The 13,847-nt window shown below is 42.5% G+C and overlaps 1 protein-coding gene across 1 annotated transcript in view; it reads left to right on the top strand.

Moving 5' to 3' along the window:
• Positions 1–902: 902 nt before the first annotated feature.
• Positions 903–13,847, top strand: part of gramd1bb (GRAM domain containing 1Bb) — a gene marked incomplete at its 5' end in the record, with an annotated part of 66,778 nt that continues 53,833 nt past the window's right edge. The window contains 3 exons of the mRNA XM_079224615.1: positions 903–1,292; positions 7,907–7,998; positions 12,083–12,109. Coding sequence (XP_079080741.1) covers positions 903–1,292; positions 7,907–7,998; positions 12,083–12,109 — 509 coding nt within the window. The remainder of the gene's footprint in view (positions 1,293–7,906; positions 7,999–12,082; positions 12,110–13,847) is intronic.

The following is a 13,847-nucleotide window of genomic DNA, read 5'->3' as shown; positions in this document are numbered from 1 at the left end:
GTGTGTGTGTGTGTGTGTGTGTGTGTGTGTGTGGCTGCTTAGCTTGGTCACCATTACCCTCCGCCTTGCCTTGCCTTGTACCTTGCCGTCCTATCACCTCCCTCTAACCTGTAGGCATTAACTTCGTGAAGACGGCGACGCACCGAGGCGCCAGACGGACTCCACCCTCCAGCATGGGCACAACCCGGGCCGGACACGTCTTCCTCTGCTGCAGACACTTTAACGGACAACCTCCCGAGCCTTTTGCGCAGCATCAGCACCAATATTCAAGGGCTCACAGTTGGTGCCTTACTCTTTAGCATCAGCAATAGCAGCCGAGGTAACGGCTTTGGCAGCTTTGGACAGTACCGTAGCCAATGAGATGTGTGTGTAACTTGGCCCTCCCGTCCCTGGGGAGGACCGGCAAAGGAGTTGTGTTACACCCACTGTCAGACCTTATACATGTTTCATCTGCTGCTCTCAGAACAGAAGCCCCCTTTGTTATCTAATCCAGCCCTCTCCTTCCCAGCCTGAGAGACTGAGTTTACTGCCACAAGACTGTTCTTCAGTCTGTCAGCCAGCCACTGAACTGATACATATCCACCAACAGCTGAGGAGCAGCAGAAGGACTCGGTCAGGCTCCAGATATCTGCTATCAGGACTTCCAAGCCCAGTCTTTCAATCCATTGGCTGGCACATGGAGAGGGATTTAAAATAAACAGAGCAGAAGGGTGTGAGGTCCACCAAAGATTGTCACGGATCTAAAGAGTGCCTCATCTCTTCAGCACGAAACCTCAACTTTTCTGAAAGCTAACAGCCCTTTAAGCTGCAGAACTGCAGCATTTTCAGTTCTTGTCACTAAGGATCTCAGAAAAGAAGTGCATTCGGTGTTGTTTTTGCACCTCGGAGCGCTATTCAGGACCATGAGCGACACTCTTAGACCCCCTTCGCTTCAGGTGAGCGTCCCAATTGATGCTCCGTCATATTCGGATGGAGGGCGCCACGCCGTGTCGGACGGCTCCATGCAGTACAGCTCCTCGACCCCGACGCTGAGGCGCAAGCGCTTCAAGATGCGGCGCATGAGGAACGTGCCCAGCGAGAGGGAGATGGAGGCCGGGAGGCTAACCGTCGGCCACCTAAAGGCCCGTTCTGGCTCCAAGGAGTACCTCCAGCTGCCCTCCATCGAGATCACGCCGTCCAGCGATGAAGACGCTCTCTCTTCCTGGTCGAGCTGCTCCACGCCCAGTGCCTCACCGCGACGCAAGCGTTTCCTGCTGAGGAAGTGGCTGAAGGTTCGGCAGAAGAAGGAGCAAGTCAGTGAGAGCAGGTTGGTATGGGCCCTCCCTATCCCTTTTCCTTCTTCCCCACATCTCCCCCGAAATCCTCCACGCTGCTTCAAAGCTCCCTGCTTCCTCCACTAATGTGTTGTGTCACTAACTGAAAGAGAGTTTAGTCCTTGTCTGGAATATTTTGTTTGATATTTTGTTTCTTTTCACCTTTCAGAGACTCTTGATCAACAGCATTTATCTTCATGACCACACACTTTTAAGACAATAGATAGTTACTGTGTTCTCTTAAGATCTTTACGTTTTATCTGAAGCAAACATACTAACTTTACTTTTTTTATTTTTATAAATGTAGCTACTTGTATATGGATGGATTAAAGTTGTCCTGGGTCTTATCTCTTTGCAAAACTGTTTTTAGCAAAGTGCATTTCCCTGCATCTGTTCCTAGTCAGTGGAGTTTTAATGTGTTTTTTTTTTATGACTCAGCTGTTTTGTAGTAAGTGTAGTGTGACAGGTTGAGCCTTTGTACTGACATTAGGAGACCAGCTAATCAGTTTTAAAGCTGGCTTAATCCTTGTTTTTTGATTGTTGGGCTCTACTTTTTTTTTTATATATATATATATATATATATATATAAATATATATATATATATATATATATATATATATATATATATATACACACATATGGATCAGGGAAGGTGAGATCAATGCATGTGAGCATTGTGAGGGTTAAAGGGCACAACTTGGGTTTAGGTTGCACTTAGAAGAAATGTATAGTTGACGCATTTGAGCTGCTGGAATGACAATTAATGGCAAAGATGGTTCCACTCCAGAATGGATTCAGCTGGCTGAAGACCTCTGCCCTGGGGTCACCACAGCTAACAGGTTGCTTCTTCCTGGGAGCATAAATACACACCGTAGATGTGTTTGAAACAAATGGCTCAGGGAACAATGTAAGATCACCTGAAACATAAAAGGTTGGCCTGACCGCAGGACTCATGGAAAGGTCGAGGGCTTTACAAAATCAATAGGTCTCTCTCTATCAGATACATGGATGTGAGATATACTGACACCTGAGAGACGGTATGTGATGGTGGCACTGGAGAAAGTAAATCGACCCTTTTCAGGGTAGCTTAACCTTCTTCATTTAAACATGTTAAACTAAAAGGATGCACTCAGGGAGCAGACCCCCTTCAAGGTCGTGCCCTATCTGTTAATGAAAGTGAAAGATATGTTGTGTTCAGGGTTTCAAAAACACATTTGAATATCTATTTTTGTTTTTTCAATTTAAAAGCTCTGCAAAGGAGGAGGAAATGATTATTATACAATATCTCCTATTTCCAATAACCTCAATAAGGTGGCAGCTGGCCGGAGGGGAAAAATAGAAAGTTTCCTACTTGTTGTTGGCTGTAGTGGGTGTCTTTTCCAGTAAATATCACTGTATAAAAAAGAACCAACATCTGTAGATAGCAAATACTACTCACACATTTTTAAGTCGTTTCGTCTCCGGTCTGATCTCGAGCGCATAGCTGACCGGTTCGTAGCTGCTGTAAACCCGGGTTTATCTTCCCTTTAGACCCGCCTCAGCGGGTTCTTTCCTCAGCACCAACTTTCATGGGACTCTGGCCAGGAGTGTTTTTCTTAATCCTGCTGAGAAACAGACAAACAAACCAACCGAAACTTGGCGGAGGTAACAAGCATGTGCAGGTCAAAGGGTAATCAACTAAAGGTGTTAATAATAATGAGGCAATATTTTCAATTAACTGTAATTGAAATCAGGGGAAAGACACAATGTGAGATGGAACAAATGTACTTGTACAGTACACTATACCAAAAAACTAAAGATTTCAATCCATTGTCTTTCTATTTGCAGAGTTCATAGAATACACCAAACTTCTGCCTGCTTTATTCTACTCAAATCAAATCATTAGTCATGGGAAAATTGATTTTAGTTCAGAAATTGAACAGCTGGTAGTATTTCTCCTCCTGTGTGCCGTATTTGCAGTCATACACTGTGAAAGATTCATTACTCACTCCATCAATGTGTTATCTTTATCTGAGTGGAAGGCATCATCTCTCCAGAGGGATGAGTGCATAACCCTTGACAGCATCACCTAGTGCGAAATGCTGTCGCTATCCAGCGCAGCGCGAGTGAGGAAGTCGAACAAGCGTTTCTCGGCTTAATACCACGCTGTGGCGTTAAGACGGCACGGCTCCTCCTCTGTCTGCGGCTTGCTACGAGCTGCATGGATGAAAATATCTACAGGCTTAAAGCGATGTGTGGGAGTGACATTAATAATCCAGGTCTTAATGTTAATCTTCACTTAATTATTGATATAGGCTTTGTCATGTTAACCAAGAACATGGTGTTCACCTGCAAGGGGAAAAGGTGTGCCCTCGCAGGTGAACACCATGTTCTCACAGTTTTGTCCACACTGTTGCCTCCATTAATTTGTCCCTGTTGCCTTGTGGGCAGTTGTTTTGGCAACCTAATATTTAGTGTAAGGCTGTTCCAAAATAGCCCCATTGTTAAAAATAAATAAATCTGTGAGCTTGAGTAAACGGGAGGATGTTCCCTGATGAAGTCGAGCGTGTGCAATTCTGCTCCTCTTCTGACGAGAGCTGCACCTGCAGCAATGTACGGCAAGGCAGGTTTATTTGTGTCGCACCTCAACAGCAATGTACAATGCTGAATAAGCTAAAATGGCATGAAATAGAATACAAACTATAGTGCAGCTACAGTACAGGCTACATTAGCAGGCCCACATTTGTTTTAAAGGAACAGTGTGTCACATTTAGGTGTATGCATTGGCAGAAGTTGTGAATATAATATCCACAACTATGTTTTCATTCGTGCATGATGACCTGAAACTAAGAATCGTTGTTTTCCTTAGCTTAGAAAATGCTTTTTATATCTTCATCGGGAGGATTGGCCACCGCCTCCATGTTTACACAAGCACAGCACGCACGATCGGCCAAAAGCTTTTTATTTAATTTCAAACAGGCTAAAACAGAGGCTGCCTGTCTATAGTTGAATGTTTGTCTTAGTTTGTGCTTTAAACGTGTCTGCTGGCAGGAGGACAGAAGGAACGTTTCTGACTGATGTTTCTGTGTTCTTGGTTATTGACTATCGTCATGCATCAACTTCAGTCAGGAAGGTTATTCATTTTATTGACATGTTAGATTTGTTTCCAGTATTAATGACTTTATATAGTGACTTTGCTGTTGTGAACATTATTGTTGCTACTCTAAAACCAATATTTAGTTATATATATATATAATCCTATATGTTTTTAAAAGCAATTGTTTAGTGATAAAAAAGAAGAAGAGTATTGATAAATGTAGCTTCTTGTCGTCATACAATCCAAAAGATACCTATTTCTACCTGAAGCCCACCGGAGTGCTGCCGCACACTTGGAAAGGGAGAGGGGAGCAGAGGGTCGTGTTGTTGCTTGCAATCTGCAACATCACCACTAGATTCTGCTGAATCTTCCCTTTAATAAAAGGCAGGATTTGAGGTCAAATGAGGACTCTGGAGACAGCAGCAAACCTGTCCCAGAGGTTCTGACGGGTCCGAACGCTTCATAAAGCATAGCAACTTAAAAATCCACTGGAAGCCGGTGTGAAGATCTGGGACCTTGGTTTTAGGGTCAAATTATGCTCTAAAAGAACTAGTTCGTTCAGCTTGTTGTCCAACTACTTTGGAAATTAAATGAAAAGCTGTCAAAGAGAGGTTACGTAATAAAAAAATGTATATGGAAATAAGGGCACATTTTCATAAGCGGTTCCTCCTAGATATATAATAAGTTCACATGAACAAAAAAAAAGAACTAAATAGAGAAACCTGGCTCTCTTTCTCACCTTTCCACAAATGTGAAAATGGTATTGGAAAATCTCTTCCGACATATTTAAAGAATACTAGATGATATGTTTTGCATAACTTGCAAATGTGTTTTTTCCTGGACTCTGGAGCTTTTGACGCAAGGATGGCTGCCCAGCACTTTGACTCTCAAAACCCAAATCAGGGGTCAGGACTCACCAAGTTAATATACACACACGGCAGAGCGTTTATAGTCAACCCGATGCTCGCGGTCTGTTTATTATGTCTGGAGAATGCTGAACAATGTTTAACGTGGCGTAAGTATTTCAATACGCCAGTGAAAGTTTGCTTTTCTTATATGTAGAGTAATTTTTAAACACAATTAAGTAAATGATTAAGAGTTCAGCTTCACTTTATGTGCTGTTTTCCGCCCAGAGTGGTTAGAACCCGTAAAGCTTTTGCGATGGGGTGTCCGATCCTGAGGATGTATCGCTGGTTCTGCTCTGAGCTCATAGTGGAGCACGCCGTCTGGTCAGTAAATCCTTCTGTTTCAGCTCCACATCACTGCTGATTTGTCACTCTGCCATCGTAATCGTGTCATTCCAGCCATGTTTCTGTCCTACTCTGTGTGATGTATAGGGTGTGTGGACCGTAGATGTGTGTCAATGTGTGAGTCGAGAACCAGTGGAGGTTTTTGCAGACGCACCAAATCCTCTGTTCTGCGGGCCGATCCCGACAGGGCTATTTTGAGGAGGTGGTGCTGCATCTTTTACTGGCTTCACTGCTTCCACCTCATCCCAGCATTTCAATATTTCAGATCCACGACCTCGCACAAAAGCAACTTAGGAAAACAAGGAATCGGACGAGTCACTGTCTTCCATTGGAAGAAATGGCAATAAGTCCACCAGCTCTTCAAGATGCTTCGCCGCTGCAGCAGTGAGATGATGGAGATGAACTTTAATGGCTTGTTAATTCACCGTTTTTCAGCGATTGAACTTCCAGGTTTGACACAAAGTGAATGGAGAAAAAAAGCACCCGTGCAACGTTAACAAGTCTCTCAGTATTGTCATGGATGAGAGCCAGTGATGAGGTTCCATCCATCACATAAAAGAAGAAAAAAAGGTTGCATGAAGTAAGATAACTCTTCACAATGTCACTGCTTCTGGTTGTATTTCAAAATCCACCATGGATTAAGATAATAATCCATGCGGCTAAAATAATGGGAAGATGCTTAAAGGATATGCAAGTAGGATTCAGATTTGGATCATACTTCATCTCAAATGAGTGTGCTGGGTTCTGTGAGCACAGAGCAGCTGGGTTGTGCATTCTGTTGGGGAAAAGTAGAAAAAAAATCCCAAATAATGCGTGATTTGCATGGTTGTACTGTGTACTCTGGATGGTTGTCTTTGCAACTTGGTCTTCGCTGTATTTGGTTCCGCCTCCTTGCTGTCACGTTCAAAGCGCGTATTCCAGCAATTGTGTCCGATTAATAATGAATTCATTGGAGGCCCATGCCATGCCCACTTTGTCCTCTTGATTTCAAAAGATCATGCACTAAAGGAAAAGGATGCACTTGCAGAAACCCTGAAGGAACACATCTGCTTCTACAGCACATGTGTCGTCCCCTCTGAGAGACGCACTGCACCGGCTGCAGGAGAGCTATGAGGGAGTGGAACTCAAGCGATGTTGACACATTTCTGAATGAATCCACTGATCTTAGCTTGGCACTGTCAACGCAGTATCAGTTTCATGCGTATCATCACAAATGCACTGACGGGAACTGCATGCTCCATTTGAAATCTGACCCTTATAGTCAGAAACATACATGTTGTCAACATTAATGGAGTTATATTTCACTCCCCACTACTCATTTACAGTATAAAATACTTTTTAAAGCTGACTTTTACTTAAAGACACACTGCTTCCTTATGGAAATTAAATGAGTATCATGCTCAGTTTAAAAATGATATTTACTTCCCAAAAAACAAAAGGAAAAATTGCATTTTGAGACTCGAAACAAGTTTAAATGATGAATACATTTCCAGGGTGCATCTAAAGAATATCAAAAGTATCTTAACCCTCAAAATCAGCCTTTTCGTACATTCGATGTTCCCCTCCACTGTGTGTCGAGCGTTGCTTCTGCAGAGTTAGTGTGAATTCATGAAAACTTTTCCCAACAGAAAGGCTTTATTCTTAAACACCAAAGTCTGGACAGAAGATTCTTTAAATAGGGAAATAATCTCATTTTGTAATTTTTTTATTGTGCATCTTCAATTTTGACAATAAAATGGGAAAGTAACTAGATAACAAATAAGTTAATTGAACTTCTGCATGTTTTTCTTATGGAAAGTGGTGACACTTTTTTGTATCTGTTCATCATTCTATCTTTAAATATATTCACTTACAAATCAAATATTCATAAGTACAGCCTTATCATTTTCATAGCCTATGTCATATAGCCCCCTCTAGTGTCATCACTGGATATGTGCATGAACAGGAGAGGACTCTTATCCAAAAAGAACAAGTTGCCATATACAGTACATTTCATACAGTAGCTGATGCCCAGTATTTATGCATGACAGAATATGAGGTATTTGCCCTGCATAAATGTAATGTCAAAGATGATTAGTTTATAAAATAGTGTATATTAACACCATGCTCTTTGTTTTCTCACCTTCCATTTCTGGTTTGCAGGGTCCAAATGTGTCTTTGCAGTTTACATAGTAACTAATGAAAAACCCCATATTCATGAGATTGCTCCCGCTGGAATGATTGACAGCCACACTTTTCTTTCATGTGCCATGCCAGCAGCCAGCAGAGCAGCCAGCAGAGCAGCCAGCAGAGCAGTCAGCAGAGCAGCCATGAAGATGACGGCACTCGCTTCCTGACTCCATTAATTCGAGAGGAGAGGTGAGCAGTATGCAATGTGTGTGTGTGTGTGTGTGTTGTCTCTGAATGGGCCTCATTCTTCTGAGAGATTTTCTCAGAGAGTTTACTAAAAATCAAAATCAGGGGATTGAATGTTACCCTGGTCATTCAGTAAACTGGATGCTGAAGATGAACAGCTGTTGAAACGGTTAATTACCTCTTGTTTGGTCTATGAGCTATGTTACAGTGAATTCAAGGCCAGGGCACGAACAGTACAGTTTATTTTGTGTGCCTTATCTTTTGTTAACCAGTTCACGTGTAGATTCATGCTGCTGGGATGAATAACTGATCATCATAAATCAACTCAAAATGTCAATGTATTCCCTATTTTCTGGTCACATCGCTCCGGTTCTTGCATGCATTCCCCACTAGGGGGCACTTCCTTCATACTGGTGCACTGATACATAAACCTGTTTGTACCTGTTTCATTGGGGCTTTTAGTGGATCTACTTCTTTTCTCTTCAAATTGCAAAATTCAAGCCTTGAACTCGCTGACATGATTCTTCTTGGAAAAGAGTTAGACCAGTGTCAGTGACTTTAATGAGGACTCCAAAAAAAGCAGGTGAATGAGCAGTCCTTTTTCCAGGTACCTGCCTCTATAATAGCCACGTAAGAGTGCCCGTGTGTAACGACGCCTACAGTCATCGCTGTCTCTACTTCCCCATAGCTCAGTTTGAGTTGCAAGACAGGCGGTGTCATTATCATCTCTTTAGCTCTTTATCATCTTGGAATCTGCGGCGCTCGTCACAGCAGCGCCAGTGACAGGCCTGGACATTAAAATCTGCTATTGAACCCGGTGTGTGGGTGTGTGTGTACCTGGAGTAAAGCCATGCAGCCAGGACGAAACTCAATGAGCGCTGTCAGCGCTACCGGGAGATTAGCAAGGCAAAGTGTCAGGAAAGTAGAACTGTCTGCATTACGGAACTTTTTATGGTGTCTTTTCGACCTTAAATACATTTATGAAACGCAGTTTGAAGAGTAGAGTCGGGGAAAGTACATTGCACTCATGAAGGGATCTTTGGGGTCCCCATGTTCAGGGTTGGTGGTCTGTGATTCGTTTCTGTCTTATGGGTTCCTTTTTTTAGCAAGATGCTTATTGAATACGTGTATTACCGTTTTTTATTGCTTTTTTGCTTATTAATAATATTTGTTTTGATCTTGTTTTTTTTGTTGTTTTTTTACTATGTCTCTTGTTTGCACTTTTCACTATGCTGCTCTAAATCCTGTATATTTTTCCCCGCTGCGGGACTAATAAAGGATTATCTTATCTTATTTCACAACCAGCCAATACATTATTTTTGACTAAATAAATGTTTTACATAGCCGTGAAAAAAAGGTGTCAACAAATTCATTTAAACAGATTATTCACCAAATCTCAGGCTAATTTTAACACTTTTTATCAGCTCTTGGTGTGTAGCTCTACATCAGATCACAACCTTCTTACAAAAATCTGTTTTCTCGAACTAATCTCGTACTTTTATTGAAGCAAAATCTGCCATCTGGTTAAATAGTAATCTCCATGAACAGATTCGGTCAGCATTGGGACACGGTTTTGGGAAGTGTTCTGGTTTGCAGCACAGAGTAGTATTGACCTATCAGGTTCAAGCAGGCATTGGTTGAAATGCAGGTACTTTTATAGAGGGAGAGAGAGAGAAAGAGAGAACTGGGTTAAATAGTTACTGGCTGTGCAGAAAAGAGGCTGATGATGATTGTGTCATCCTGGATGTTAATTCTGCAGGATAACCTTCTTTAATCAAAAGAAATGATGAAAAGAGAAGATGCGTAGGAATCCCCTTGGTCTAGCCTCGTAATAACCCCCCACTGTATTACCGTTCACTACACCTCCACTCCTTCCCTCTGTCCTGCACTCTTCTCCTCGCTTCTCTCCCTCCCGCGCGCTCTCTTTTTCTTTTTTTTTCTTTTTTCTTTTTCTTGCTCAGTGTAGCTCAGTGTCTCCACTCGCTCGAATTAGGAACAGTACCTGTCAAACCTATGGGATTTCTCGCTGCCGTTGCCTTCGCTGTGCTGGTGATCACTAGTGACGGGCGTCTGCAGCAGCTGCAGGGAGAGCAGCGTTCTGTAGCCGGCTCCAGAGGGCACGGAATGTCATGTCTCCTCTGCAGGTAAAAGCAGCTGCCGCTCCGCGCGGGGGGGGGGGGGGGGGGGGCTGCACCGCTGCCCCCTCCGCCAACTCCTGCTCGTCTCGGGGCCCCCGTGTCCGTCGGTCTTGTTTCTGCTCTGTTTTCCGTGTCTTTGTGTGCTGCAGTCTGCTCGGGGTGCTCAGTGCAGCTGCCGGCTAATATGTGCCACTAGCTGTGATTTTTCTTGTATTTATTTATTTATTTGTTGCTGCTTCGGCCAGATTATCAGCTCATCCGCGCCGGGTTCAGGGAGAGAGACCGGCGGATTTCAGTTGATGAGGACAAGTTTGCTCATTTGTCTTTGCATCCGATGCTTTTTCTGCCGAGTTCAGCTCCACTAGATCTGCAGATAGTTATGTAATATGACAGTGTGACTTTGCTAAGAAAGTGAAATATGACTCATCAGTGAAGATGACGCAGCACATGATTGGGAGTTGTGAATCAGGATTACACCCAGAGACATGCCTCTGCAGCGTAGAGTATATATTTATATAACTACTGGAGAGTGACACTTTACTTCTACTCCCCCCTATTAGCAGCTGCTAGCGAGGCAAGTTTATTTGTAAAGCAGCCCTGAACAACGGGGCAATGCAATGCGCTTCATATAAAACATAAACAAGATGGGAATGAAACACAAGGCGACGTAAGAAGACAATGTAAAAAGGCACACATGAATAGGATTTCAAAAGGGTCAAATAAAAGTTAGATGACTGTAATAAAAAACAAATCATATTTACAGTGCAGCTAAAATACAGTGTTAACTACTGTATGAATACATAGTGAACAGAGTTGGAGCAAATCTCATGTTTTCTGGGAGTTTGTTCCACATAATGCTTAAGTGCTTGAAGACTGAACGCTGCTCCCACGGAAGCTGGCAGTTCAAAATGGAGCAGCAGATCATTCAATACTTCATAAACCAACAGCAGTATTTCCAATTATTTTACAACTATATGACAAACGGGACCCAGTGTAGAGATCTGAGAGCTGGAGTGATGTGATCCACTTCCTGGTAGCAGCGTTCTGAATCAGCTGCAGCTGTTTAAATACGTGGACTATTGGAGTTTATAGTGTGAGTTCTGAGACATCTGGCTTGGTTGGTGTCGCTTTTCTATGACTCAAAAAACAATTATTTCTGGTTTTATCTGTGTTTATATGTTGTTTAACGGTTCACTTTGTTTAAGTTTGGACACATCCAATTACTGATGTTTTATGCAATTACGTAATGCTGATAAGGAACTGTAGTCTCCTGATATGATTATAATAATCTGTTTGTCATCTGAATATTAATGTGTTATGTTCAATAATTTGAAGTAGTGGGAACTGGAAGAATGGAGCAATATATTAGCAGGTGTAAGAGCACCACAGAAAGAATTCACTACAATATGAGGATATTTGTGTATTTTTTTGTATTTGTAGTGTATATTGTATTTGTCAATGATTACAGCCATAACTGGATTATGAACTGGTTAATGACTGCTTGAGAACACTTTCTAACATGTGTTGATCCTTGCATAATAATACAGTGCATTATTAAGAATGTATTAACTTTTAATTCATTAGTATGGATCATATAAAACTGATTATATCAGTATTTATGATAACAACTGGGTTGGATAATTTTTTATGAAAAATGCAATAACTATTTATATACCAGTAATACATGCTTCATAGGAGGAGCAACACTCAAAATGTATTAACATCTGCTTAAAATGATCTCCTTATTAATACGATAGTATGTGTTATAAACCTTGTATTCATTGTTTGGATACTGCTTAAAATGGCAAATAAAGTAATACCCAGTAAAAAAAAGAATATATATATATATATATATATATATATTATTACTATCAAGTGGTGATGTGGTGTATCCAGAGTGGATCCAGTGCCCCATGACTGAATTCCCTCTCCTCTCTTTTCCTCTGCAGGTCTGACAGTGCAGCGGACAAGATCAGGTAAGTCGGGTCGCCGGTTGCTCTTCCTTTGCGATTGCAGTGTGAGCGTGCAGCGTGCAGCGTGTGATTATGAGCGCTCATCGCGGTGCAGAGATACAGCGGGGCCGGTCTCGCCGTCACCCCATTTGCCCCGGCCCGCCCACCCGGCATGTGACACAGATTCGCGGCTTTGTCCGCCGACCAAGGTGTCTGAATGCGCTTTACATTTGGAGAGGCCTGCAGTGAATACAGTTGCAAGCCACGGAATGCCATTGTTTGCTTTTATTGGACAAACAACACCAGACACAAACAGGGCTTTGTGAGTTGGACACCATTGTGGAGCTTTTTAGTCTTTTAGCTGGCCGGCCGGTGGCAGGTCAGCGCCGTGGACACACACACACACACACACACACACACACACACACACACACTGTATCCTTCAGGGTGCGAAGGCTTTGCTGTCACAAGTCGCCACTGTGGCAGTCCCAAGGCAAAAGGGTTCGAGGCCCAAGCTGAAAAGGTGAGTGATCGGTAGTGATGTTTCTAGTCACCACAGTAGAAATGTTGGAAGGGGATTTGATAAAGAGCTGGTCTTCCATGCTTAACGTGGCGTAGGAGGATTTGAATATGTATCGATTCAGTATCACAGTTCATACTGTGAATTTACAAAACTTTTAGGACATCTGTTCTGATGCTGGGTTTCAAATACAGGTAATCTAATCTAAATTGTAGCCATAAAATACCTGTTATATTTATGCACATCACCTCCTTTGTGACTGTTATACATTGTCAACTTTTTTTGTTGTAAATAAGGGTTAGTTTCCATAATGATATCTACATGTATTACATCTGGCTTTGCATGTTCTTACTTAATGTTTACATGAGTGGCATTTCCACAAATTCTGTCTATTATCTCAACACTGACTCTGTAGTGTGTATTATGTAAGAAACATTTTTGCCGTGAGAGGTTATTTTCCTGAGGCCACAACTAGAGTAGCTCTTTGCTTTGCTTTGTGTGTGTGTGTGTGTGTGTGTGTGTGTGTGTGTGTGTGTGTGTGTGTGTGTGTGTGTGTGTGTGTGTGTGTGTGTGTGCTATACCATGCATGCAATGATCAGGCGGGAGAAGTGGTGTTCATGTGGCACATTTTCTAAGCTGAGTGGACAATGTTATTTTGGTGCATTTCGGTGTGTGTGCGTGTGTGTGTGTGTGTGTGTGTGTGTGTGTGTGTGTGTGTGTGTGTGTGTGTGTGTGTGCGTGTGCACTCTGGTGTGCCTGGTCTGGTATGCTTTGAGTGGTCAGTCATGCGAGTTGGGTGACTAGCAGGCCAGGTTTAAACCACTAGGAGTCTCTGCACTACACACAACCAAGAGATGGTTTCTTGAACGCAGTTTTTTGTTGGCTGTGCACATCATCTTTCGAGTCAGTAGCTGTGCAATGCAAATGGAAATTGAGGGGAATGTTTAGACTCTGGACTGAAAACAAGCTTCCATACCACAGTCTGTCTTATTGTTGACTGTGATATGTGGCAGAACGTTTCTGTATTGAGCATTGTCATCACTTACATATCTCGCAATATTTGTATTCCCCCGTTCACTAACGCGTTTTGATTTTTGTGACTTCACATGGCTGTTTGACCTTCACTGTGCAGAATGATGTTTGACTAGACTTTGACACTCGGGGGCTGTTTTCACATTCATCTGATGGAGAGAGAGACATTAGACGTTCGAGTCTAAAACGCGTATCTGCAACTATGATTAT

This window comes from Taurulus bubalis, assembly GCF_910589615.1.
Source record: "Taurulus bubalis genome assembly, chromosome: 10".
NCBI lineage: Eukaryota > Metazoa > Chordata > Actinopteri > Perciformes > Cottidae > Taurulus > Taurulus bubalis.
The sequence above is the reverse complement of the archived record's forward strand: the minus strand, read 5'-3'. Positions and strand labels throughout refer to the sequence as shown.